Source organism: Lutjanus erythropterus, chromosome 11, assembly GCF_056507025.1.
Source record: "Lutjanus erythropterus isolate fLutEry1 chromosome 11, fLutEry1.hap2, whole genome shotgun sequence".
Lineage (NCBI taxonomy): Eukaryota > Metazoa > Chordata > Actinopteri > Lutjaniformes > Lutjanidae > Lutjanus > Lutjanus erythropterus.
Window position 1 is genome coordinate 2,722,566 of NC_139327.1, and position 26,612 is coordinate 2,749,177.

The 26,612-nt window shown below is 38.3% G+C and overlaps 1 protein-coding gene across 1 annotated transcript in view; it reads right to left on the reverse strand.

The window, feature by feature from the left end:
* The window catches only part of tspoap1 (TSPO associated protein 1), an 84,312-nt gene that overhangs the window by 33,990 nt on the left and 23,710 nt on the right, over positions 1-26,612 (reverse strand). Inside the window, exons 5-9 of the mRNA XM_084730449.1 lie at positions 15,111-15,218; positions 14,602-14,730; positions 12,207-12,383; positions 11,175-11,378; positions 1,692-1,856 (exon numbers count right to left, since the gene is read on the reverse strand). Coding sequence (XP_084586575.1) covers positions 1,692-1,856; positions 11,175-11,378; positions 12,207-12,383; positions 14,602-14,730; positions 15,111-15,218 — 783 coding nt within the window. The remainder of the gene's footprint in view (positions 1-1,691; positions 1,857-11,174; positions 11,379-12,206; positions 12,384-14,601; positions 14,731-15,110; positions 15,219-26,612) is intronic.

Genomic DNA, 26,612 nt, shown 5'->3' on the forward strand with positions numbered 1-26,612 from the left:
TTGATAAATAGTCATCAGCAATGTGGATATACTGATTAACTGGGAAAAGGCAAATAATAGAACAGCTAGAACAGTCTATCACTAAACACAACCTTCAAAACCAGGAAAAGACAACATCTTATGCCATATCATGATTTAATGACATCCAAAGTCTATGACGATGTCTAGTCACATATTACAATACCAATATAATATCAAAATATTGCACAGCCTGCAAGTGAGGGGATCACTTAAGTTGTTACAATTTATCTGCTGGGCACCGTGGAGGCTGTACCAGACTTCATGTCAATCCAACACTGAGCTGTCAAGCTGTAGCTGTTGAGATATTTCAGTCTGGACCAAAGTGGTGAAGTGACCGACTAGCATGGCTAAAAATATCACCTGCGTTCTAACATTGTTTCTGGGGCAGCGCAGTGTTTACTCAGCTGATGTGCTTTGTCCTACATCTGTAACTCATTTAAGTCATCCAAGATATCCCGCTGTCTAAGATCCTGACTCAGTCATGTTCTATGAATAAATAGCTAGTTGTTCTGTGGTGGAAGGTTAAGATCGATGAAACAAAAACTAAAGATGAAGACCTTCAAGTTAAGGTTAAGATATTTTCACCATGTCCCTTGTTCCTCCCTTGTGCAATCAGACTTTGTTCTCTTTCAGATGTAATGCTTCAGAGCATTACACTCAGTAACTTAAATTATACAGTTGCTCATCCCTTTCAGACTGCTGCATCTTTAAGTAGGATCTTAAATGAGAAAGCTGTGTGTGCAGAAATTTGCATTTGAGCATAGCAAAACACATTTTGGAGAAGAGAATTTAAAAGCAGCACATCACTTCATGCGTCCCATTAATTATGACAACTTCTGTCTATCAGAAAACTGCACTACCAGCTTTTTAAAATGCTACTGACACACCAGTGAGAGCACTGAGTGTAGTGCAAATATGATCTTAATAAACACAAATCATGTGATTGTGTATGCATGGCTCAATGACAGGTGAATAGACATGCAGCCTATTACTATTACTACTATATAATCAGTTCTCTATCTATCTATCTATCTCTATCTATGTTTTAGCTCTAACAGCAAACAAGACAGTATTTTCATTTTCCATCCTGACAGAGAACAGGACAGAGCTGACAGGGAATATATGGTCTGTTTAAGGCAGGAGGCCCACTTGTGTCAGCAAGGGCAATGTGCTACTGTTTATAAGGGACACGATCAAAATAATCCCTGCATTACATAACAAATCTGACCAGAGTTTTTCCTTCAGTGGCAGTGAGCTGAAGTCACACCACTGAAAACAAGCTTCAGTTTCACATGAAGATGCAAAGTGGATAGCAAAGCTAGAGACCTACACAATATGCAGGTATTGCTAAGAAGTGTGTAGGAGTCTCATTAATGACTGAAGGAAAGCACTGATCTGAAAGTTGAGCTGGTAATACTCTCTGTATTACTCCCTAATTTCAGTAAAAACAAACAACAACCAGAATTGGTACATTCTATTTCATAGTGTTGAATAATATTGATAAAATATCATAATATGTAGAGAGTGTAAGAGTAAGAGAGAAATTCAGACAGTAAAAAAACACAAATGTGGCATGCTGGAAAAATGCCCCATTAATGTGGTTTGAATGATGGGCTGTGTGACAGTGTCATGATGAAATATCAGCTGACTATGCTACTAGATGACCTCACCAGAAACTGTAGGCGCTGCTCCTGTGTGTGTTCCTCCTGCTGGGAGGGGGTCGGGCTAAGGCCCGGTTGGGGCGTCACTCGCAGCCCCGACTCCTCCTCTCCGGGAGTCTCCTCACACCTGGATGGAGCTTCATCTAATACCACACACGGGGTCTCTCCTGCAACCTGACAGGGACAGGGACAAGCATTCAGTCAGTCAGTTTACATTTACAGAACAGGGATGCAGGATGATACTGGCACATCATCAGTACTGTCCCAGGATGAATATTTCTGGTGAGATGACAGGCCGATAAAATGGTGCTTTATTTGTGCGCAGGTGATGCAAGTATGTCTGTGGTGTGAAGGTTTTTTGAAGTGTCTGGAATTCATAGCAAAGCTATAGCAAAGCTATAGCAAAATAGCATTGCTATTTTCAATGACTCATGCGAACCAAATGTGAACCAAATCACATCCCATCAACACTAAAAATTTAATCGCCCTCTCAATATGATTTATTTGCAAAGAAAAAAGAAAAACAAGCCCAAGTGAAAGAAGCAGTCAGCAGCAGTTTTCTTATTTTGCTCATTGTGAATGTGTCCATTTTGAAAAGTGTTGCAATTCCACTACAAGGAGACTTGATCTTCTCTGCAATTAGGTGATAAAAATATGTGCATAAATTGGAATCTGCATCAGCAATCAACCAAAATGAGGTGGAAAATACTGGCATATTGGATATTGGCAAAAATCATTCATCCTTATTACAACAGTAATCTTGAAAAGTCATGGTCAAAGTATTCTCTTGTGTTTATCTTAAAAACATGACCAACTACTGAAAGGAGATGAAATATATAATTGTTATACTGTACAGTAGCACTTAACATTACACCCCCCACTGTGTGTGACAGATTAGCAGCAAGCCTCCTTCACAGTGGTCCAACTATAATCAATGAATAATCCCGGGGGAATCCCTCCAGTCTGCAACATGACTACACACATTAGCAAGAAGTCTTTCATTTCTAATTAGGCGGGGTGTCATGACTTGGATGTTTCACAGTGGGCTACTTTTTCTCAACTAATTAGTATTTTACATTGATTTTTATAAGTGGTATGTGTTGTCTAAGTTGGGTCCAGGAGGGGGGAGGCAGATTGACATTGGTTAGGGGTTAAGAGTCGGGAATCAGTATCTAATTTTAGAGCAAACCTACTTATGCTCAGAGTAGAACTGTGCTAGTGCAGCCAAGGCCATGACCCAATAACAGGATCAAAGGCGCTCGGCCACGTGCTGCAAAGGGGATCTCTCCTTCACACTCTCCTCTCTCTTACATCGTTAGTCTATAAAAGGGATAGCACTCTGGACTTCACACATAGTACTGACAATATCTGTATTGTTATAGATGAACTAAAATATTTACAAAAAGATATATTACAGTAATAAATAATACTCTTATTTTTTTCTGATCCATGCTTTTATACATCCCATTATATATTATTCCTATAATGAAGTATTAGCAAATAAATATTGGCATATTGGTAGATTTTGTCAAAGCATTTAAGTGAACTGAATAATTTTTTGGGCAAAATGCTCTCTAAAAACCAAAGTATTTTTGAGAAGTATATGATGCACTAAAGAAAATAACTGAACTGTTTTAAGGGTCAGAACTGTTCTTTGCTTTTGTTGTAATAGTGAGATTTGTTTCAGTCAGAGTTATGGAATATTAAATCCTCCATCTTTGTTCAATACAGCTTAGCCTTTCTTACTCTCAGGTGTGCAAACTATAGGTTATATGAACTTCTTTTAAAAACATAAAAATGTGAAATTATCGGTTATTTTATCGGTAACAGCAATGAGAAGCAGGTAATCATCAGTATCAGCAGAAAAACATCCATATTGTGGATTCCTAGTTTCAACATATAAAACGAAATTTGTATCACTATGATTAAGAAGCAGTTACCTGCAATACATCCTAAATATTTGACAAAAATGAACAAATTCTGTTAAATATAGTTCTTAATCTGATGATATTGTCATTTAAGACAACAGAGAAACACACTTGGATACTGAGGGGTACTTTGGGACCACAGACTTATTTCTTATGACATTTGTGGTGCACCTTCACACAGTAGATGCATGTGATACAAACATTCATCCATGCAATTACAGTGGAAAAGCTTAAAACTATCAACCAATTCACCCTCAATCCATCTATCATGCTGAAGTAGAGATGTTCTGAAGAGGTTAGGAGCGAGTCTCACTAGGCTGATGTATACATGCATCATTATTCTTAGTAAGGCTGAATGATTTGGTTTTAAAAAAAAAGAAGTCATATTGCAATTATTTTGACTGAAATTGCAATTGCGATATGTGATATGATTAGCAGAAATGATCTGTTTTGCATCATAATTTTCATATTAATTAAAAAAAAGTGTTGGTGATTGTGATGATGTAATATTTATTGGGGTCTGAACCCAACAGCATGATTTTTAGGTCAGGTCATCTCTGCAGCACTACAGTACCCCATTATGATGCTGTTTTCTCACACATTTTTCCATTTTCAAAAAACTGTGTTGTTTCTGGTTCTGCAATTTGGATATTGCAGCCCTTGTGCAGCCAAATTTTAGAGTCCACAAAACTGTCACTGTTCTGTATGTGTGTGTGTGTGCACATATATATATGCATGTGTACACACACATATGTGTATAGCAAGACTCCCATTCCCAGCATCTTCTAATTCTATCTTCTGTAGTCCTGCTACTTGCAGCATGAAAATCAAGTGAAAGTTTTCTGGCAGCACACTCTTAACTTTCTGTTAAATGTCTGTTAAACGTGCAGGTACTTAACGCTGTAAGCTTGTACACCTTTCACACGTAAAGCAGCTTGCATCAAGGAGGGTGAAGGTTTGTTTCTAAGACACCTGTTCAAGCGTCAGTGTGGATACAGAGGACTTCAATATGGAGTGGACAACACACTGTGACTGTCCAGCACCAAATCAGTGGCATGTCTGTGAAGTTAAGCGAGGCTGTCCCTGGTTTATCTTTTGGAAAGGGGACCAGATGGTGTTAGCAGTGGTGACGAAAGGCCAGCAGGAGGCACTAATTCTGTTGGCCCCTGTACAAAAACAGTGCACAGGAATGAGGGCTTTGCTGATGTCTCTGTTCCCGATTCCTGTTGGTGGTCATTAAACATGCCATCACGTCCATCACTGGTGAGCCCAGTGTCCTGGCAAAATGCCCACCGTTGTATTTGGTCAGTCATGCTTAAATTAGTCTGTCTTCTTGTGACTCTTAATTAGCTTGTACCCATTGAGTGGGCTGGCTTAAGTTTGTGGACTACTGCTACAATCTGGCAGCCATGTGCCGAGGTGGGAGTGGCACACAAGGGGTTGGCACTACTAGATTCCTATGCAAATCTGGAGAAACACGGTTTAAAATTATTATTCCACTACTTTTGCAGCAATTCCTACACTCCTTCACACTAAATAAACCTGACTATTTTACCACAGTGAAGTTATTGTAAGGAGCGTCTAAACTTTGCAAAAAGAGTCATTGTGTTTACCTCTCCTTGAAGAAAATGACATATTTAAAACATCTACACAGTGACGACATATTATAATCAGTATGACATACATTGTCGTCAGTCTACAGGTCAAATCCCTTTAAAAGAGCAATCCTCTCTGTGAAGGGAATCTAAGAGCTCACAATGATGAGTTCAAAGCAAATATAATCAGTGTTGAGGCAACGTGTGATATAATTCTGACATGGTTTTGACGAATGAGCACAGAGGGGGAATATTATGTAATGCCTCATTTCTACAATGTTATGAGGAATAAAGGGACTGTCATAGAGAGCATTAGACCAAAGCTTAGGCTATTATAAATCGTTTCAAAGGTTTATGTGCCAACATACTAACCTAACAAAACTCTGTCTGACCTAACAAGCTGTGCATGCACTTGGTCATGGTGCAGTGTGTAATACTCTATTCTCATATGGACAAAGATAAACTGAGTCAAATGTCAATACTCAAAGTCAAATAACATGCCTTGCATTTCTGAGCAAAAATGCTAATGCATTTTGATACAAGTACACCAACAAAACTATAGTACATTTAGACACAAAATCAAGACTTGAAGGTTTTTGGCACCTTGTGTTTCTACTCAACACTTAGCAAAGATAATATATTTTTAGTGTTATTGCAAAGTTTAAAATACATTAATGAGCTGAAAGATCTGAAAAGTGTTGAGGTAATACAAAAATGAAGAATCCTATTTATACATTAATTATGGGGCCATGTCGTATTCCAGTATCCACCTCACAGTGCCTAAATTCAAGTCATGTCATAGCAGTCAAGTAGACGCTCTCCTAGCGAGGTGTTCAGATGGTTTTAATAGGAATTTTGGGTTAATTTTTTCATTGAAATCTGAATGAATATTCAGTTCATTCTTATCCCTTGAGCGGCAGAGACTCTTCAAGATAAATATCAACATATATCCTGCAAAAAAGGAAAAAACTATCCTTTACAGCATCACATTCACTTGAACCAGTGAAGGAAGGAATCACTATTGTTTCAATCCTACCACCAAACAGAAGACACATCCATTACCCAGAAAGGGACAAAATCAAAACTACATTTTTTTTCTTCTTACATGTAGTCTTATTTACCCATCTAGATAGTTTTGGTATGATTTGCTGAGTTCTGGAAATATCAGCCATCAAGATGTCTGCCTTGTCTCCATCATAATGTGACCAAATGAAACTTGCCTTGTGGTACTCAAAGCACCATAAAAATACATACACAACTCTTTCCAGAAATCATGACCTGGTTACTACCACTAACCTTGTTGTGAGTAGCTCCATGTAGGAACTATTTTCTCTCTACAGTAGAATCTACCAGAACTACTTTCTATCTGCTATTAAAGAAAGTAGTTCCTACATGAAACTGTTTCCTACATGTGACAGACAAGGTCTGTGGATTATCTTGAGTAACTGGGCTGCTTGCTGTTAATTAAGTATTATTTATTTATTTATTATTTTTTTATTTTTGGTGCTTTGAGCATCACAAGCCGACTGCCATTTAGTCCTACTATATTAGAGAGAAGGCAGCCATATTTTCAGCCAGTATCTCCAAAACTCTGCAACTCACACCAAAACTATCTAGATGGATAAATAACACTATTAATAACAGGGGAAATATGTCAATTTGATTTTGGGATAAACTGTCGCTTTACCTATGTGATATTTTAAAAGTTGAATGACTGTTATGGGGCCACTCAGCCTACAGATTATATGTTAAATAGATAAATCATCCAGTACATTTGCAAGAATGTTGTGCTTGAATTGGCCTGAAAGGGTCACTAACAGTTAGTGTTTGTGTTAATAAGTGTTTAAAAATAAACTACAGTCTCTAAGAAATAAGTAGTTGGTCCTGGCTTTTGCAGAAACTATAACATCTGAACATTTATAATATAACACACTCTCCTTTAAGGGAATACAGACAGTTTACAAGTTGGTACTGGCAGCGTATCTTCTCAAATGTTTACATTTTGATTACATTTTTAATCCTACAAAAAGTGTACAGTTGGCTCCTGTTCTCAAATAGTCTTAGCAGGCAGAAAATGTAAGGTTATAACTGACCTGTACATCGATTTGCTGATTTATGTCTGTGTCAATGTCATGTTGTGGAATTTCAGGGCAAGTAAATGGTTAAATTCAAAGATGCTATGAATAGCATCAGCTTCAAATATAAGTTAGCAGTCCCAGCTTCCAGAAGCTAAAGACTAAATTCCATTGTGTTCAAAGTGTGATAAATACCACACACTGAGATACTGTGCGAATATCAGAATGTTTTCCCTTTTTTTTTTTACACTGTATTATTAATGCAAGTTGTGCTCAGTGAGCAGCAATTCAAACACATTCTGCAGAAAAACACTTTGATCCTGAAGCCACTGGAGTCAAATAAACTCATCAATGAGAATAATTTGGCAGAACAAAAGCTGGTTGTAGCTCTGAGTGAAAATACAGCTCCATAATTATACAACACTGTAATTGATATATCATCAATTACAGCTAACAAGCATTAATAATTCACAGCTTATGCTAATTAAGGAGCTGGGATGCTAAAAAGAAAAGCAAATGTGTTTTATTTTACAAGATAAATGTGATTGGTTACATGTTGTACCAGAAGTGGCACCAATTTATTAGGGAATCTAACTTCGACATGTTGTTAATTTATAAAATGTGAAATGCATAGGACTGCATGGGAGCTTTACCATTTTCTGTATCCCTGTTTACTAATCATTCAAGCACAGAGTTCTAAGTCAGGCTTCATACAGTTTAAATATTTAGTTATTCAAAGACATCTGAGTAACTAAACATTTAAACTTTTGTTCACTTCCTTCATTGCCTAGATGTTTTACTGCAGGATAGATTTCACAGACTACACCTGGCGGAAACACCTTGTGTCAGTGCTCTTTTGGCTTGATTGGGTTATTACAGAGAGAACAACAGGTCCTAATGTAACAACAGAAAATACTAGCACTTGTTTAATCTTTGTAAATAAAGAAATAAGAAACACCTGCTCTGTCTTATGTCTACTCTTGCATTCTTTGCAAATGCACGTTTAATATAACATAATGACTTGACTTTGAAATCGTATAATCGTTTATTTCATGGTATTTGTGGTTATTATAGAACAGAATTTGCAATATGTGACTCTTGGCATCTCAGTCACCAAAAAAAGTACTTCACAGGTGTCCTAACAGTGACCTATGGGTGTGTGTCTGACAAAATGCATAAAAAGTGCATGGATAAAAACATTAAAGTAAAAGCTACTGTAAATAGTAAGTAAATGCTCAAATCTTGTTGGATGTGTAAAGTCATCATGTGAATCATTACCAATAATTGTCCTGATGCAGGATGTAGCCATGTCTATCCTCATATTGAGGTCACAGCAGGTGCCACTGACTGTATTTTGTCAGGTGAGGTCCTAGCTCAGAGGCTCGCCTCTATTTGCCGACTGTTTCACACAGTGAGGTGCCGTTGTGTACACTTCAAACTGATGTGGTCCATGTACACTAAAGGATCAAGTACACCTTGGGCCCATGCGTACTAAAGCAGGGTCAGATCCCATTCAGCAGGCCCTGAATGCCATAAGCACATTGGTGTAATCCCTGCAGACTACTGAAACGGGTAACTGGATCACTTCTTTTAAAAGCACCTTAATGGATTGGCCTGGCCGTTGATTTTCTTTTTAATACGGAGCATATCGATATCCACCAATCAAACGCTCTACCACCCTGTCACTAAGTCGGCCTGCCTAAATTCTACATCTGGAAGCTCCAGAATATGACTGTTATAAAACTGGGTTTCTGACAGGCTGTCCTTGACTAGGCCTCGTGCATGTCCCGTATTTCTAATTTGTAAGAAAGTGGCAGACCATCACAGACTGGGGTGGGATTTACCACAGGATTTACTGAAATGAATATTAAAAAAACAACAGCTATGAGACCTAAAAGAAAAATCGCCTTAGCTCCAAGTCATATTGTTATACTAACATAAGGCACATAACATACTACTAATCTTTCAGAATAAGCTGCTGGTTTTAATATCTAACACAAATGCAACATTCACCGCCTTGAGCCAATTCTCTTGCACTCCCGATTCGTCATGACACCAATTAGTTTACAGTGTTAAGTCTCAACTTTGAATCCCGAACGGCTTCTGTCTCACATCCAGGCGGACACATATGAGGTTAGTCAAGGAGATCTATACTGGAGCACTGACACATATGCACACAGAGACAACAAAACTGAGAAGATGACCTACCCCTTTTGTGTGATCTGTGGCAACGTCAAGGCTTCTCTTGGCCTGCTAGTTATCCAGAGCAGGGCGAGACAGAAAAGTCTTTAGTGCGGCTGGAGTCTTACCTACCACCCAAAACCCTCTCACCGCTGCCACAGCAACAGAGAGCGGATTACTGGACTGTACCATTCTGTTGTTAGAGGGGATTAGAGTTCACACAACATGGCCCCTTTCTGGGTGTGCGCGTGCCACTGGCAGTGCGTGTGTGCGTCCCACAAACGGGAGATTACCACAATCGGTATTCTCATTTGAGCTTCACAGGCAGAGAATTTACTCTACTTCACAGGGGAATTTTACAAAAAAAATAATCAACAAATAAGATATATGCCTTTAAATGATGTGAACTGATATTAATACACAGAAAATGTACCTTTAAAATGTACCTCTTATGCACTCAATGCACTTCCATATTACAGATGTTCAGTGATGTGGCTAACTAAAATTCACAATAACAAATAAATTCCTGTCTGCATTATATAACCAGTGTTTATGATATATGTACATATTTCAACTTTTTGACCAGTCACTGATTTATCTGAGAACCACTGTGTCTAAGAGCTGAATAGAGAGAAGATCAGTATTAAATACAGAGAGGCTCAGAGTGTGTGACTTTGATATCTTTGATCAGGCCCAAGTTCAAGACAGGGAATCATCTCATTATGGCTTCTGGCAGATTAGTATTGGGTCCAAAGGCAAGCCATTATATAACAGTGCAAAACAGCATCAATGCCAACATAAACATACACTAGGTTTGAGAGAAAACACAGGAGGATACTTTTTACATTACCAAACATTCAACAACTTATTTTCTAAACTGTACTGTGGTATCAATATGATTAACTCTTGGGTGTGAAAACATGATCTGCTCTATGTTTCTAATCACATACTTCCAGCATAAACAAACAACTGTAACTAAGTTGAACAGTATTGTCATGCTTATGTTTTTCCACTGTGGTCTATATTTACAATAATTCTGTTTACAATTACAGCAGTTTATAACTATTATATTGATCTACCTCTTGTCATTTGCACAGTAGTGTAATCTTTGTACAGCAGCAGTGTTAGCACTTAGAGCAGCTTATGTTTACATTCACAACAGTTTAACTATTTCAACTGTTTTTTTTTATTTTGCACTGTCTACATCAGTGGTTGCCAGCCCAATTTAATCTATAAGAAGCTGAGCCCCACCGGCCCCCTCACACATGCAAATATGGTAAAAGAATAAGTGATTATTTCAAAATCTTTAACATTCAGATATAATTGTTTCCATGGTTTCCATAATTGTTTCCAAATCTGATTTTGACATCGTCACAGAAGACAAAGGCCTGGGGACCCCTTGTCCCAGGAATGTTGCTTCGTTTTACTGTGCACTCGCCATATATGGTTGAAATGACAAATAAAAGTTTTTCAGTGTTACAGTTTTACAGAGTAGTTTTGGTCTTTTTATTTTCAAAAAAGATCTTTACTACACAGCAGCTACGATGGAATTTGCTTAACAGTTACTATTTTGATCGGATGTCTAAAATTCCACTTGATTTGATGTCATCAGTTGTAGAGTGCATTGAAATGGTTCACTTATTAAAGTCGATACAGACCAACAGGGGTCAGCATAGAGTTGTGCTGTGTTCTGATATGAGGGCATGACTTTACCTTCTGTTTCTCCTCCTCCTCCTCTTCCTCTTCCTCCTCCTCTTTAATTTCCCCACACTTCTCTGAGCCACCGGGGTCAGGACTATGGTTGTGCTGCTGTCTGGTTGATGTGACCGACAGCTGCCTCTGAAGCCGCAGCACCTCCCTCTGAGACTCCCTGAGGAGCCTCTCAAATTCCACTCTGCCAGATGGAACAGGGGAGCCCTGCACAGACACATGCATCAAAGACTGCCATGAGAAAAGAATCAATTTTTTGTTATTCTAATTTTAATTATTAACATTTAATAAACTGAATCACAGACTGATCATCTCAATCAATAATATATATGTAATCATGTGCACTGTGATCTAAAGCTGTCTTATTTTTCTTGCAATTTAGAAGAGACTTCAAAAATTAAGTTAAAAAAATCCCTATGAAGAAGTAAAAAAAAAAACAAAGAATATATATATATACATACATATTCAGTCAGACAGGATACTGCATAATTAAAAGCAAAAACATGCTGTAAAACTGACATTAAATGTATGTATGAATGTATTTTTTATAGATCATTTGTGCAATATATGTAAATTTTCTGATTTGAGCTGAGAAAACCCCTTCACCCTCTCTGCTTGTCACCTTTATCTCATGGTAAAAATGTGTTTATGTTGAACATGGGGCCCAGCACAGACAGTCTCACTAGATCAAAGCACAGCTCAGTCTGTAAGACCCATCATTATTTCACCCAGAAGATGTTCACATTCAGGAGAATGAGCTCCTGAGTCACTGGACCAACAATTAAAAACAGGCACTTAGAAAGGCAGCCTATTCCTGCACTGTCATCTAGCCATCAGCAGTGACGCAGCCTTTGTAATACAGGCTTAGAGAGGGAGCTAGGATGAGCAGTACCCAGGCTGTCCAGCAGAGAGCGAGCTTGTGGCAGGGATGATGAGTTGGGTGTAAGTGAACACTGGGGCAAGAAGTCCACATCAGTGACCACAGCTCAGTGTGGGCTGAGTAAACTAGTTACTGAGGAGATGTGTTGTAAATACCTTAGTCGTGCCCAGCCGTGCCTCCAGCTCTCTGCACTCTTGCTGTAGGGCAGCAATCTCTTTGTCCTTAGACAGCAGTGCATCAGCATGTTGGGCAAGGTCACGAGCTCGCTGACGGGCAAACGCTCTCTTGTATTGTTCCACTGACCCAGGTCTCATCAGTGACGGGGAATTCACCTGCACAACAGCAAGAAGGAAATATGCATTAATGACCAGAAGTCTGGAGTATACTGTTAATGATTTGCAGTGTTGGCAGTGGGTACAAGGAGAGGTGAGCTGCTGAAGATGGTGGCTATAGTCAAAGATCTGCAAAGAACAACTAGGAAATCATATAATATCAGACAGGGTCAGGAGTATCAACACACCCTGGTAATGTAGTTCAATACTGTCCAGCTACTGAGCATGGAACTGTCAGTGTTTTGTGAAGAATTTCTGGTCTAATTTTGGCTACAAGCTAGCTCAGTTTCTAAAACAACATCTGATTAGATCAGGTCCAAAAACAGTACTATACAGTGCAGCCAAGCTCTTACAAGCCTATAAACTTTTTGTTGGTGTGGATATCTCAGAACTTTATTGTTCTGCCTTTTAGTGAGCAGCAGGAGGTGGAGGGGGGTCCCTCTCTCAGTCTGGTGAACAGGTGGACTCTGAGGACACAGCAGCCAGTGACTGTAGCAGCTTGGACAGAGATAGGTGGTCCTTCAGTTATTTTCTAGACAACTGTGCACTTCATTTCCACTATTCAGGAGAGACGACTGTTACAACTTACTACTTCAATATTTTAAGAAAGAAAGAGTTTTAATAGGTGCTGAACCAAAACTAGCCTCTAAAATGACAAAAGTGGATACAGATGGAAAGAATGGAGAAACTGTGGGGTCCTGACTGCTTGAGAGGGTATAATAGTCACTAATCTGACCTGGGGATTTGATCAAATAGTTCTAAATATCAAAGTATTCCAATTTTGGCTATTCAGAGGGATCATTTCTCCACTCATGTTACATCATGATACTGAGGAAATGCCATCTTGAATTAAAAAGAAATGAAATGAGGAAACACAGGAGATAAATTGGACATATTAAAACAATAAAAGTATATATAATAATAAAAACATAGAAAAAAAAAAAAAATAAATACATAAGATAAAATAATATAAAGTATTTGACAAATATAAAACAGAATAAAATGAATAAAATACCTTAAAATTGATAAAATTAAAAATTTAGTTAAAAGCCAGACTAAAAAGGTGGGTCTTAAGTTTCCTTTTAAAAATATTAATATTACATGTTGCCCTCAGATCTTCAGGCAGGTTATTCCATAAACAGGGGGCATAGTAATAAAAAGATGATTTTAACTTTGGGCACTGTTAAAAGGCCACTTCCAGAAGACCTGAAGGCTCTGCTGGGTTCATGTGGTAAAAACAAGTTAGATAAATAAGAAGGGGCAAGACCGCTAAGAGCTTTATAAACCAATAAAAGAATTTTAAAATCAATTCTAAAACGTACAGGTTACGCGTTTTGTCTGTTTTTAGCTACTGGCACAATAAACAACACACTTTATGTCTTCTTAGCCTTCCTCCCTTTGTAATCTGACATGATTACATTCATTCATATTTCATCACTTCATCCCTTTATCTGAAAAATATAAGTTGGGTCTATGTAGAGCAATGGCTCTTAAACTTTTTTTTGTAATCTTTCCCATCAGAAGCTGAAAAAAGTTCACCCCCCACCAATTTTTATCAGTTGTTAATTATTAATATTATGGGAAACAACTATTAAAAACAGATCCAAGTTGAATTTTTGTATAATAAAAGTCAGCATAATAGCATCAGCAAACTTTTGTTTGTTTAGTTTTACTACATAAATCATGTTCATTCTCCCCTGGTCATCCACACCTCCCCTGCAGTGGCTTTTCTGACCCCCCCAGGAAGGCCTGCCTCCCAGTGTGACAACCACTGATGGTGTTGAAGTAAAGATGATACCTAAAAAGACAACTACAGTAAAAGAGTTAGATGTCAGGAGTTGCCATCATATTAAGTTTGAAATTATTGCATTTAAGAAATGTTTCATGAGAATTGCTGATGAGATCGCTGTGTTGGATCTTTCATTTATTTTATGAACCTTTTTTGTAGATCTTGAGAGACTTTCTACACTTCTTACTGAAAACTGAGGTGTACGCATTCTACTGATGCATTCACTTATTCAATGTGATGCTGGTGTGTTTCAACAAGGCTCTCATTCATCACATGCTGAACTATTCCATTCAACTCATTACCGGACATTATGGTGATGTGGTGATTTGCATGGGGGTGCTTGATAATGAGTCATTGGCAGTATCTGGGTCAGAGTGAGGGCAAACATGGTGTGAAAATGTGGGAGGTATTTTTATTTGTGTGGTATACCACTTTGAGGTTGGCCTCCTGCAGTTTTCGAGCCCTCTCTTCCAGCCTCTTAGCAAGAACAGCCAGCTCTGTGTTCTTTCTCCTCAGCCGCCTGACCTTCTCCTCCGTCTCTGGGGCACTGCTCTTCCGCTAAACACAAGGGAAACAAATATCATCATCAGACAACGCCTGCAGCAACACCAACGCAGCAATGCCAAACAAGAAAGTCACAAAAACAAGTTATTCAGGAAGGCTGATTAATTGTTGAAGAGGGAGTCAGCCTTAGTTTTATATCACCTGCCTTGTGTTACCAGTTGAAATTCACAAGAGACATGTGGAAAGGCCACCACAAAATGATCTATTTATAAACTGAAAAAATAACTGTGAGAAAAGAAGACAGAGCAAGTTATAGCACCTAACTGAAACAATGTACATTTTAAATGGTTTGTTCGCCCTTCCTGTGCACCTGCCCTACTTTACTTTGAAGCCTTCAGTCAAGAGTACAAACCCTCTGTTATTTTTAGTCTTACCAGCAGGCCATTCTCCTCCCTCAGTGTGGTACAAGTCTTCTCCAGCTCATCAAGGGCTCGCAGGAGTTCAGAGTTCTGACGTACCAGGAAGCCATAGTCAGTACCATTCTGAAAAACAAGCACGAAGAAAGACAGATATAGAGTTTACCATGACTGGCTTTGTTTTTATAACAGACAGTAAAACACTTTAAGTATCAGTATCAGTGTATCTTTTTCTCTATAACTGATTAAATCATATTCAAACTCTGAGATACAGTTAAGATTCTATTCGCTGTCAGTCAATGTTTACATAGTTCTATCTAATGGTGGCTGACAGATGACAGCCCACTGAAAAGGCTTTTCATTAGACCATCTCAATCAGCCTACCACTGGCACACGGCACCTATTATACCACAATAACTACTCAGCAGAAGAGTGAGGAGAGCTCTGTGCTCACATTGAGCTATATAGGGAGGAGAAGGAGAGAAAGAATGAGAGAGATTCATTAAGTATTCAGACACTTTCATTTTTTACTCATGTTATTATTTTATATACTTAAATTTTATATACTTAAATTGAAACAATTCTTTGCTGTATTAAGGCCATTGGAGGTAAAAATGATGGAGCAGGATGGGGTAATATTAAAATATTAATATTATAAATAAATAACATCATTTTCTAGATTAAAGTGGTAGCCTAGATTTACAAAAAAACAACTCTGATATTCTCTGAGATTAAAGTGGTAAATTCACAAAAAAAAACATGAATGTTCTCTAAAGCGATCAAGTCACAAATATTTGAGGAAAAACTAAGAGGAAAACAGAAAAAAAAGTTGGAAAAATTGTGTTTTTGGTTAAGGAACCTTCATGCTTCACTCTGCAAGGATGAATCAACCTCATCACACTAAACCGCCTCTTGCCATGTATTATATGCCTGCACTGGATGAGCAAATAAATTATACTTCAAATCAAATTTCAAATATTTCATTGACTCAAGTAATTTGATGAGCTGTCGAATTTGTGTCCTGCTTACCACAAATCCCATTTGCACTGACCACAGTCCTTCTTCCCCCAGCTCCCTGTTTTGTGTTGCTTTTTAACCTACAATGGCCCGAATACATCAGATTACTGCAGCCCATGAAGACATGCTCTTAAAACATATTTGCTTCTTCCTGACAGATGCTCTCAAGCTTTTTCAGACTGGACAGGAATAATAATTAACAGTGACCTTCAGGTCTCTTAATAGATTTTTCCTTAAGCTCAAGTCCAGGCCTTAGCTGTATCTCTCAAGAACATTGAGTGAATTGACCCAAAGCCATTTCAGTCCTGTTTGTACTGCTGTGCTATGTTTTGCTTTTGTGAAGACAGAGGAACTTTCACTTTACTTCACTTCTATTTTACTGATGATCTAATGATGAACACATGGCTGAAATATCAGCATGTTAGCCACATACAGTCTACTGGTCAAAGTGAGTGTTTGTGTCAGGCTTCAGGTCTGTTTTGAAACATGTACCTGTAGGGTGATGGACTGTGATTACAGTTGTTTGGTTAGAAACAGAAGAGGAACTGAGAAAGGCGTCCGAAAATTTGATTTTATAATAGTTTATATTGTGTAATAGTCCTGGGTGTCACACAAATAAGCTTGCTATCCTGTTAGCTTGTGATGAAAAGACAGCTCAACAAAGCAGCAGTCGATGTGGCGGATAGTCAATGTGGTGATCAAGACTGTCATTGGTGTTAACTGTCCAAATGGAGGGAACCAGGACATGCTGGAAACCTCCAACTAGTCTTTGATTTGAACAGAAGCATGCCACCCTGCCTCTGTGACAGGGATGCTCTAAACGAACCCTGGGGCTCAGAGAGAAGGGCTGAGAGTAGACCTGGCACACATGAATGTAATGGCTGCAGTGAGAGCAGTTGGACAGTCAGGGTGAACAGATAAGCTGGAGGTAAAGGGAGGGTTTGGCCTGAGAGTCAAACATTTAACCAAACATCAACTAGATTGATTCTGGCTGCTTACATATGATGAGAGAACTATCATGGCTGAGAAAGGTACTGCTACCTCATCTTACCTGTAGGGATATAACTAACAATCATTTTTGTTATCAGTTAAATATTGATATTTTCTAGCTTTTGGTAAATAAAGTGTTAGAAAATGGTGAAAAATGTTGATCAGTGTGTCCTAAAGACCAAGGTTACATTGTAAAATGTCCTGCTTTGTCCACAACCCAAAGATATTCAGTTCGAAATCCAGAAAATCTTCACATTTGAGAAGCAGAAATTAGAGAATTTGGACATTTTCTCAAAATGGCTCACAACATTTAGATTAGCAAAATAGTTGGTAATTCATTTAATAGATGACAATCAATTAATTGACTAATTGTTGCACCTCCAGTTATCTGTGATCAGCTTGACTAGTGTGAGGCAGTCTACTGCAGCACTCACAGACAGATGAAGACAGGAGTAAGAGCCTGGACTGTAGTAGACCACATATCTCAGACTGACACACAGATGTTCAAATGTGCTCCATTATGTCTCCATGATACTCTTGGGATGTAATTACTGACGTGAAATGAACCTCTGCCACGATGAAACTTTAATAACAACACAAAAAATAATCCTATATGCTGTGGTAAAAAATCATGTGACCATCATCTTGTGAGGTTATGTTGTCTTGGTAACCACAGATGATGGGAGATCTGGTGGCTCTCCAGAGGGTTTTTAATGCTACTGTACCTGTTATTTAAGTCAACACTAATGACCAGCTGTTTACTAAACCAGCAGCTGAGGCCCCTGCGTGTTCATCTTCCACTACTATTGTAATGGTAACACTGGACATCCTGTTTGAATACCTAGTTAATGGGGTGCAAACTCATGCCAGAGAGACCATATGTTTTCAGGGTAACAGCAGACAGAGTAGCAGACACAATAATCTGTCTGGAAGCATTAACATATGCACTGGTGAGGGAAACTTCACAAAAAAGCATACATTAAAATCCTAAAAGCACTCGCAGGGAAAATAAATGATATGCAACACTACATCTTCATCTGCACACACTTTTCTATCAAAGTGGCAGAATTTTAGGATAGTCCAGGGACACAATTCTGCACTTAGTGAAAAATCAATTGGTGATGGTCAGATCCACTGCTGTTTCCAAAATAAGTGTATGTTTTAGTAAATGAAAGCGAAAAGCTTGCAGTTAAAGCAAAGATGCAGTCACTATTAGTCACTGTAGGCAAAAAAGATGCTTCATGGACGACATTTATAATCAATACAGTCATTTGAGTCAGCGAGAACATTCTCCTTAAACTTAAATGCTTTCTTTGGGAAAATACTGGCAAAAGCTAAGACATTGGAAAACATAATCTCACCTCATTATTCACACGACTGCACATATTTGAAACTACTGAAGCTATTAAATCATTTTGCATTTAAATCATGGCTTTAAGACTTTCATGTAATCAAACCCTGTTTCTGAGACTATTTATGGTCAGCATTCTTATGTTGCCGTTAAATATATTCACTTTGCTAATTCTCTATATGGTAGTTTTATTAGTAGTGGTGCAGTTACCAATTCCCACACCAGATTTAGATTGCTTACTTAAACACAAGGGATTAAGAATAAAACAATACATACATGTAATCCAGCACAACTTTATCTCACAGATAACAGCCTGCTAACATCATCTTTACGTCTTTAGCATAAAGCAGAGATGCAGGTCAGAGCGATAATGCCCTCTCCTCCCCTCCTTCAATCAAGTGGGTTTATATGCATCAATGTCACCATGAAGACACCTACGTCAGGTCAGGGAAACATTTTTAGAAGTGCTTGGGAAAGCTTGTATGCCTACACACTTGGAATACATAATGAACACTCAGAAGCTACAGAATGAAATAAAAACCTCAAAAAACAGAACAAGAAGTAATGGACCCGCCCATGAAGTTACTGCAAACCTAATATCCTACTGCTTCATTTTAAAAGCATTCAACAGGGGAAACACAGGGTGACATTTATTGGGAAGAGGGCAGAAAAAGCAATGTGACAATGTGACAACAACCATTTTTGTCATTCTTTTATCTTGTTTTTTGGTTTTGTTAAAGTAAAAATTAATTGTTAGCAAATAAAGTAAGGTGCATGAAATAAAATTAAGACAAAAAATGTCAGAACTTCTGTTTATAGTTCTTATCCTTGATTCTTGATGCTACAGAAACTTCTGCCTGAGAAATATTTTTGGTACTTTGATTTTCACAACGTGGTACTGTAATAAATCCATCCATCTATTCTCTATACATTCACTTTCCTGGTCAGGATCACATGCACAGTGAAATCCTCCATAGATGATGTATTAGGGCACAAAGAGAAATTGCACACAAAAGTATATAGTGTGTCATAAAAAGCTTTGAACAGCACTTCATGTCCAGACTATTTGCTTGGTTGATTATAGATGATCTTTTTCAGGGACAAGGGGCCACTACTTCTTAAATTGCCTTGGTTTGATTTATCTCTTGCACTGTAATGTTAGGCATAAGACAGTGCTTCAAGCCAAAATCCAGTAAACTGGTAAATTCTGAAAATCTCACCACTTTAAATGTGAAACACAAAAAATTACTAAGTCCCAATAAAATGACTTTGTACTAAGCATCAGAAAAAAAGGAAAAGTTCTTCAGGGTGGGCTTAAATTAATACCAGGGACACAGAACATAATGCCACTAGCTAAAATGGCACATGAAAAAGATTTTGTGCCCAGAAAAATTAAGATTTTCCACATAATATTATATTTCTTTGGAATTTGCTCAATGCTGTGCAATAAGCAGCAGGAATAACACAGGAATTGTACAGTTAAAGGTACAGTTTATCAAAAGTAAACTATCTACCCACTTCACTGTGGCTGCTTCTCCATCTGTACTCCCTTGAAACATTTTAGATTCTATTCAAATCTCAGTATGAACCAGTTTTCAATCAGTCACTCACTAACCTCAGTTGTTACACGAATAATTCTTGTAGCTGCCTGACAATGGAGGCCTTTCATTGGTTTACTAGTTCAGTTCAGTTCAGTTCAGTCTTTACTATCCTGTGTGGGAGATTTGGCTTTCAGCACAACAAAAACAGATCTACCCGCTAGAAAAAAGCAACACACAATATCAGTTAAAGGTAAAAACAGATTCAAGCAGGTAAAATCAATAAACAGGAAGTTAAACTTAAATGAGAACAACAAGAGAATAAGGCAGTGACTGTCCTGTTGCATTAAACTAGGAAGCGTATAAAGGAAACATAGTGATTACCAGTGGAAAGCTTTTCACATGAAGCAGCAGGACAAAGTGTTCAGTTTGAATTACCAGTTGTTAGTACAGCAGCAGACGTCATGACAGCTCTGATAGTACAGCAAAGGAGGTTGGATCAGAAAACACTGGGGCTATTATCTGTTAGATAAAGGTAGTAATGAAGGGCTGAAACAAAGCTCCAAACTTCAGTAAGTCCTACATTACACAGGAGGTGGGAAAGTACTAAAAACTGAATAGTAAAATGGTGACTTTATAATGCAGCTCCATTAAGAGCAGGAGACTTTACAAAAAGTAGTATCATAGCAATGTTACAAGTGATAGACCATGATCCCTTTATTAAAGTATGTGACTGGTTAAAGGAGATAAACCATCACATGTCACTGAATTGATGCTCAAACATTACAACTAGCAGACTGTGTTGCTGCCTAAATGATTCTTTTCTTCATTTGCAAAGATGTTGCCATAATTTCTACACAGCAAACATTTTTAAATGGCTTGGAGAGAAATTCCCCCTGCTCTTAGATGAACCTTTGTGTCCTTGACAGTTATTTTGCCATCGGTTAGAGGACTCAGCTGGTCCCAGTGTCCCAGTCTTCCTCTCTGGAGGACGATGCTAAAGCCCAATCAATCACCTCAGAGGAAGGCCAGCCAGAGTGAACTCAGCCTCCGCCTGCTTCCATTCTGATTCTAATGATCTTGGAGCTTGTCCATGTCTTGTAATTGTTTCCTGGGAATCACGCTAAAATACACCGGAGGCTTTTCTTTAGCCATGAGGTAATGCTGGCTTCTTACAAACCAAAAAACCAGCCTGTCCTTGTTTCTCATGCTGAAACAGAAAAGGGCTGCAGGTGGTGAGGTCCACTCGAGGCCAGTGTATTAGCATTCAGCCAGTCCTCCTCTCTCACAGCAGTGCTGTTTTCACATGAGTCTGGCTCAGTAAGCGAGGCAGATGTAACTCAGTAGCAGGAGGGCAGGGGTCTGCACACAAACGTCTGTCAAGAGAGCCTGAGCCTTTAGGCAGGGCAGACGTACCTAATGGAGCCATCTCCCTATCTATCTATTTATCTGTTTAAACCTGACTGCAAAAATTAAGGATACATATATACATTATAGTGACACTCCAGGGTCTAGAACACACTGTCAGGTACCATAACTATTAACTTTTTAAAGCATTTTTGCTTCTTTTTATTGTATTTTATCACTGCAACAGCTGTCAATATAGAAAAGCTGATTATTCTATTTGATTGTGAAGCTGCATTTTATTTATTTATTTATTTTTTAGTAGAGTGAATTCATCAGAAATTACAAGTAAGATGTAATTATGCAACACATAAAATTAACTACATAGTTTGCAAAATTGCCCATTCCCATTACAGCCCTCTTAAGACTGATTTTATTGCGAAAGCTTTTGTACTGCTGCTGTATTGCTGCTGATAAAAGCAGGGTGCTGTGTGAGATATTTTGTGCTGTGAAAAACCTCTGTGGCATCTGGGTCAGCTTTTCTTTGTAACACCGTTCTCTGGGGCCCTGGTGAATCACTTTGGGTTTTTCAGATTATTACCAAGAAAGTTACACTTTGAGGCCTGTACAAAAGCTTTTTAGACAAAAGCCTCTTTCACATCAACAAGTTAACCCGCAATGACACTGAATTTTCTGTGGACGAGATGTGTCTGTGTGAAAGACCCAGATAACTGAATGTGAAAGGGACTATACTTGCACTCAAAACTTTGAGAATACCCACTGAAGGACAAACACTACGGTCACATGGCTGTCACAATTTGGCAACACAGCAGGTGTTTCCAGCACCAACATATGTTACTGACCTTGTTGGTAATGCAACTGGAGCAATGCAGAGTAAAGTGAAGTTTTAGAGGTCAATCAAAATAACCTAACTTGAGTTATGCACTAAAATAAAAAGAGTAACATTAAATGGAATCAGCACAACTGGCTTGTTACTAATCATCAACTTTCATTATTTAAATTTCTTATAACAAGCTGACACTGACGAGACTGAGCTCTTTAAAGAGAGCAGGCTAAATTGCCTCTTGATTATCTAGGTCAGAAGCTGTTTTACGTGCCTCTGAGGGTCTGAATCAAAATGGCTTCGGGTTTTCTGGAATTCATCCCCTCTCTCATTTTATTACAAGCTCTAAAGTAGAGAAGCAACACAGACAACATGGACGGATTAAAGAAAAACAGCAGATTGATATCAGTGTATTATGACAAATCTTCATACCAACAATCCAAAACGCTGAGGACTCTTCATTTCCTGTCATAAATGACAAAGAAAAGCAGTAAATTCTTACATTTAAGAAGCTGGAATTGTTTGAAATTGTTGGACATGTTTGCATGAAAAATTAGTGAAATGATTAATCGATTATCAAAATAGGTAGAGATTAATTTTCTTTCGATCGACTAATCAATTAAGCTCTATTTACAAATCTTATTAGAGCTTAGAAAACTGCTCATACAAAGATTAGAAATATGTGAACAACGTAAGATATTAACTGAGTCAAATAAGGAAGTCATTCAAAGCCAAAAATTCTGTATATTTAATTGCTCTGATAGTGCCATCAAAACATGCACTCTCATGGCTTCAAGGGGATTCTTTTATTAGCTATACTAGCAGATAAAACTTCACTGTGTTTGGCCCTGAGAGCTTAATGCACTGGAAACACGAGCAAAGACAAGATATTCCAATATGAGGCATATCTTTGGCATATTAATTAGTATTAGAGTATATCTGGCAGAAAGCAGAAAAATACAAAAGCTGGATGTTGACAATAAAAGGACAATTCAAAGGCTATAAGGAAAGGAGAAGAGCAGATGTTAGATTTTTTGACACAATAGGAGGCTTTAGTTACCTATCAACGCTGATTTGAATAGATCATTAAATATCCACAGACTTCTATATAATTACATATTCATAAGGTCTCACAACTAGATTATCCTTTTGTCTGGGAGCCACAGCGAGCTTTTGTAGGGTGTATGGAAACGTCTACAGTCTGGTTTCACAGAAACACCATCATCAGCATTTTTAGCTGACAGCTAGAAATCCCCCACTGTAAGCCTCTAAGGAGACAGCAAGACAAAGACACAGACATGCACATGGGCGCACACACACACAAACACACATTTTGCCATTGTTAACTCTTTGTTGGACATGATATTTGAAGTCGTATTGAAGCTCCAATTTGCAGTTGGTGTACAGCATCATTTCAGTCAAAATCCATACTGTTTATATTACAACTGCAGCCACTGCAAACACAGGCCTACTCCTGAAGCAAAACATCAATAGACCACTAATTATAGATTGCTAAAAAACATGAAGCCCTTTCTTTACTTTTGGCCGGACCTGGATGGAAAAAAGAATAACACACAGTAGCAACTGAATTAACAACAGTTAGATACACTGGTGCAGTTCAGTGAGTCTGCTGCCTGCACACTCAATGGAAACAGTAATACAGTATTGAGGCATTAAAAGGATTTTTTGCAATATGATCATGTTTTCATTGCAATATACTAGCACTACTACTGGAGGTAGCTTCTTTAAGAGAATTTCAATAGCAGTATAATTATTTTGAGGGCTTCTGGAGCCAGGTTATTTGATTTTACCCTGGCTTTTCAGAGAACTACAAATTCATTTTTATAAATGAACAATGCACAATCTGCAAGTACTTGCTGCTGAGCTTCACTGAGCGGTGTTGCTCAGAGAATTGGCATGAAGGAGGCAGTCTGCTGAATCTGGAAGTGTGCCTTAATTAATCCAGGCCTTGTCTGCTCCCTTCAATAATAGAAGGGGAAAGACCCAACCCTCAAATGCCACATGGTTGGAGAAATTGACTCTTGAACAGTTTTAATTACCAGTAGAGGCAAGCAACAGAAAAAATATATCCAGCAGGAGACTGGGAATGGCTATCCTCATGTTGATACTAATGGACTTCACAATATCAGTGAAGCGTTACAATTTAGAGCCAGATCAATGACTCTTTATCTCCATCTACTTCAACATAAATGCTTTTCTAATTAGGTTTCCTGATCTGCTCTGCTGTCAAACATCCTCAAAAGACATGAAAAAAGTATAATAATCAATGAGTTCTGATCTCCTACAACAGACAATATCTTGCAGTCTTTTTGTTTTACTCTTATCATCTACATCTCTTGTTGTTTAATACACCATTGCTTGTGTGTGCACATCAATTTGCCAGTGGAAAGAATACTCACACATCCAATATTCTAGTGCAGATTATTTCTTTCAGCAAAAAGCTAAGCTATGACGTGCTAATAGGATAACTAGGGTATTTTTCAACCTTATTTTTCCATGTTTTGTGACTAACAGGTAGAAGAGTTTTTGACACTGGTCCAGAATTGAGCGAGACTGCTGCAGCCATCAGCTGCAAAATGGGTTGTAATGCAATCCATGTTGGGCAATTGCACACTGTCAATGTACTTTCACTCAAAGTGCTTGTTTTTGATGATAGGCTTGTTTTTCTACAGTCTGACAAGATTACAGAAAGGATCCCTACAGATATAGATCTTTGTATTAAAGAGTAAGATTTTTGTTGTTTAACCAGAAATAGCTGTTCAAAATAAACCTTTAATTCACAGAGTTTGATGTAAACATATCAGGAGAGGAGTCAAAGGCAGGTTGGACATTGTTCGGACAGGGGAACAATATTATGTATGCATGTATTATGTATGTGTATATATATGAAGGGATTCTTTCCATAATGATTACTGACTCTTAAAAAAAACAATCTGATCCTGTCAGTGGTAAAAACAAGCACTCTGAGTGGAAATACATTGATGGTACACAATTGCCCATGGGGATTACACTGCAGCCTGTTTCATGGCTGCAGTACTGAATGAATTTCAAAAACTGATCTTCCCATTTGTCACTTTGACACTAAAACATGGGAGAAAAGGATCCAGGTTGAAACATGCTGAAGTTGCCCTTTAAGTTCATGGACAAGTTTTTCATGGCAAGGAAACAGGGAGTGTGCTATCTACACAAGAACCACAAAGCTGGTTGCGGCCCGAGGTAGTTTATTAACAGCAGCTCTCTCCCTACACTCATATATAAGTCATGAGGAGGCCCTCTTAAGTGTCCTCTCAAATCCCCTTCTGTATTTATCACAACTCATTTCCCCCAGGGTACCTGACTGTGACAGATTAGGGGGTCTCTCTTATGGCGTTAGAGAACAAAGAGCCAACATGAGACACCCCTTTGCTCCCCCCAGGCATCTAGCAATCTACCTCTACAACCCCTCATAGAAGCGTCGTCCTCTGGGTGAGGTTGTGCAAAAATGAAATGCACTGAATGTCTGAAAATGCTTGTTAGTGCCCTTACCCTTCTATATGTTTAGAATGTATGTCACATATTTCAGCACATAGCCTTCATGTGGTATGAACCTTCTAGTTTACATTTAGGGATGGGATTTCTAACCATGTGAGTCATGTTATGATGTATTCTCATGTAACACTGTGCTAATTCTGTTAATCCAAGTTAAGAAACCAACATGGAAGCCTCTGCATCTGCAACACAGGGTGTGTGTAGTTTTCATTATGAAAAGCCATCCCATCAGCCTTCAGATCTTGTCTCTTTTATGGATTGGAGATTCTTTCTTCCAAAGCCATTGCTACATTGCCCTACCAACACAGTAATTAAAAGCCATGCCAGTCTGGCTGCCTTATCATCTCACAGTCACAAATAAAAATGTCACAATACCCTTAGCCTCCAGGGGTTTAATAAGGCGTCAGACATGTAGAGAACATCTGGCTTTCAAAAAGTCAAACAATGAACAGAAGGAGGGGTCGCCAAATTATTCCATTTGGTGCAGTGTCAGCAGAAATGGAGAGAGAGGAGACAGAATGTAGTGGAGATGATTTGTTTCTCCCCCGACCCTGCACAGGTTCAACCCTGAGAGCTTCAAAAGAATATAACCCTTCATCTTGTCAAAGAAAATTGGATATGCATATGAACCCCTCGACCCCCCGCTATTACACTAGCAACTACTTAATTTGTGCTCGAGCACAACAGATACACTTAAACGGTTTTACTGAATCTGCTTTAACATTTAAAACCACATCTGTCATCATAATAGGGAACTTAGGCAATATTTGGCCTCATTAAGTGTGAGGAAGACATAGTGAAGTGCATGCATCGTGCCCATATCATCCTCACCACAACCTTGTTTGTTTATGCACAAGAACACATTAGAAAATTACATATTGACTCAC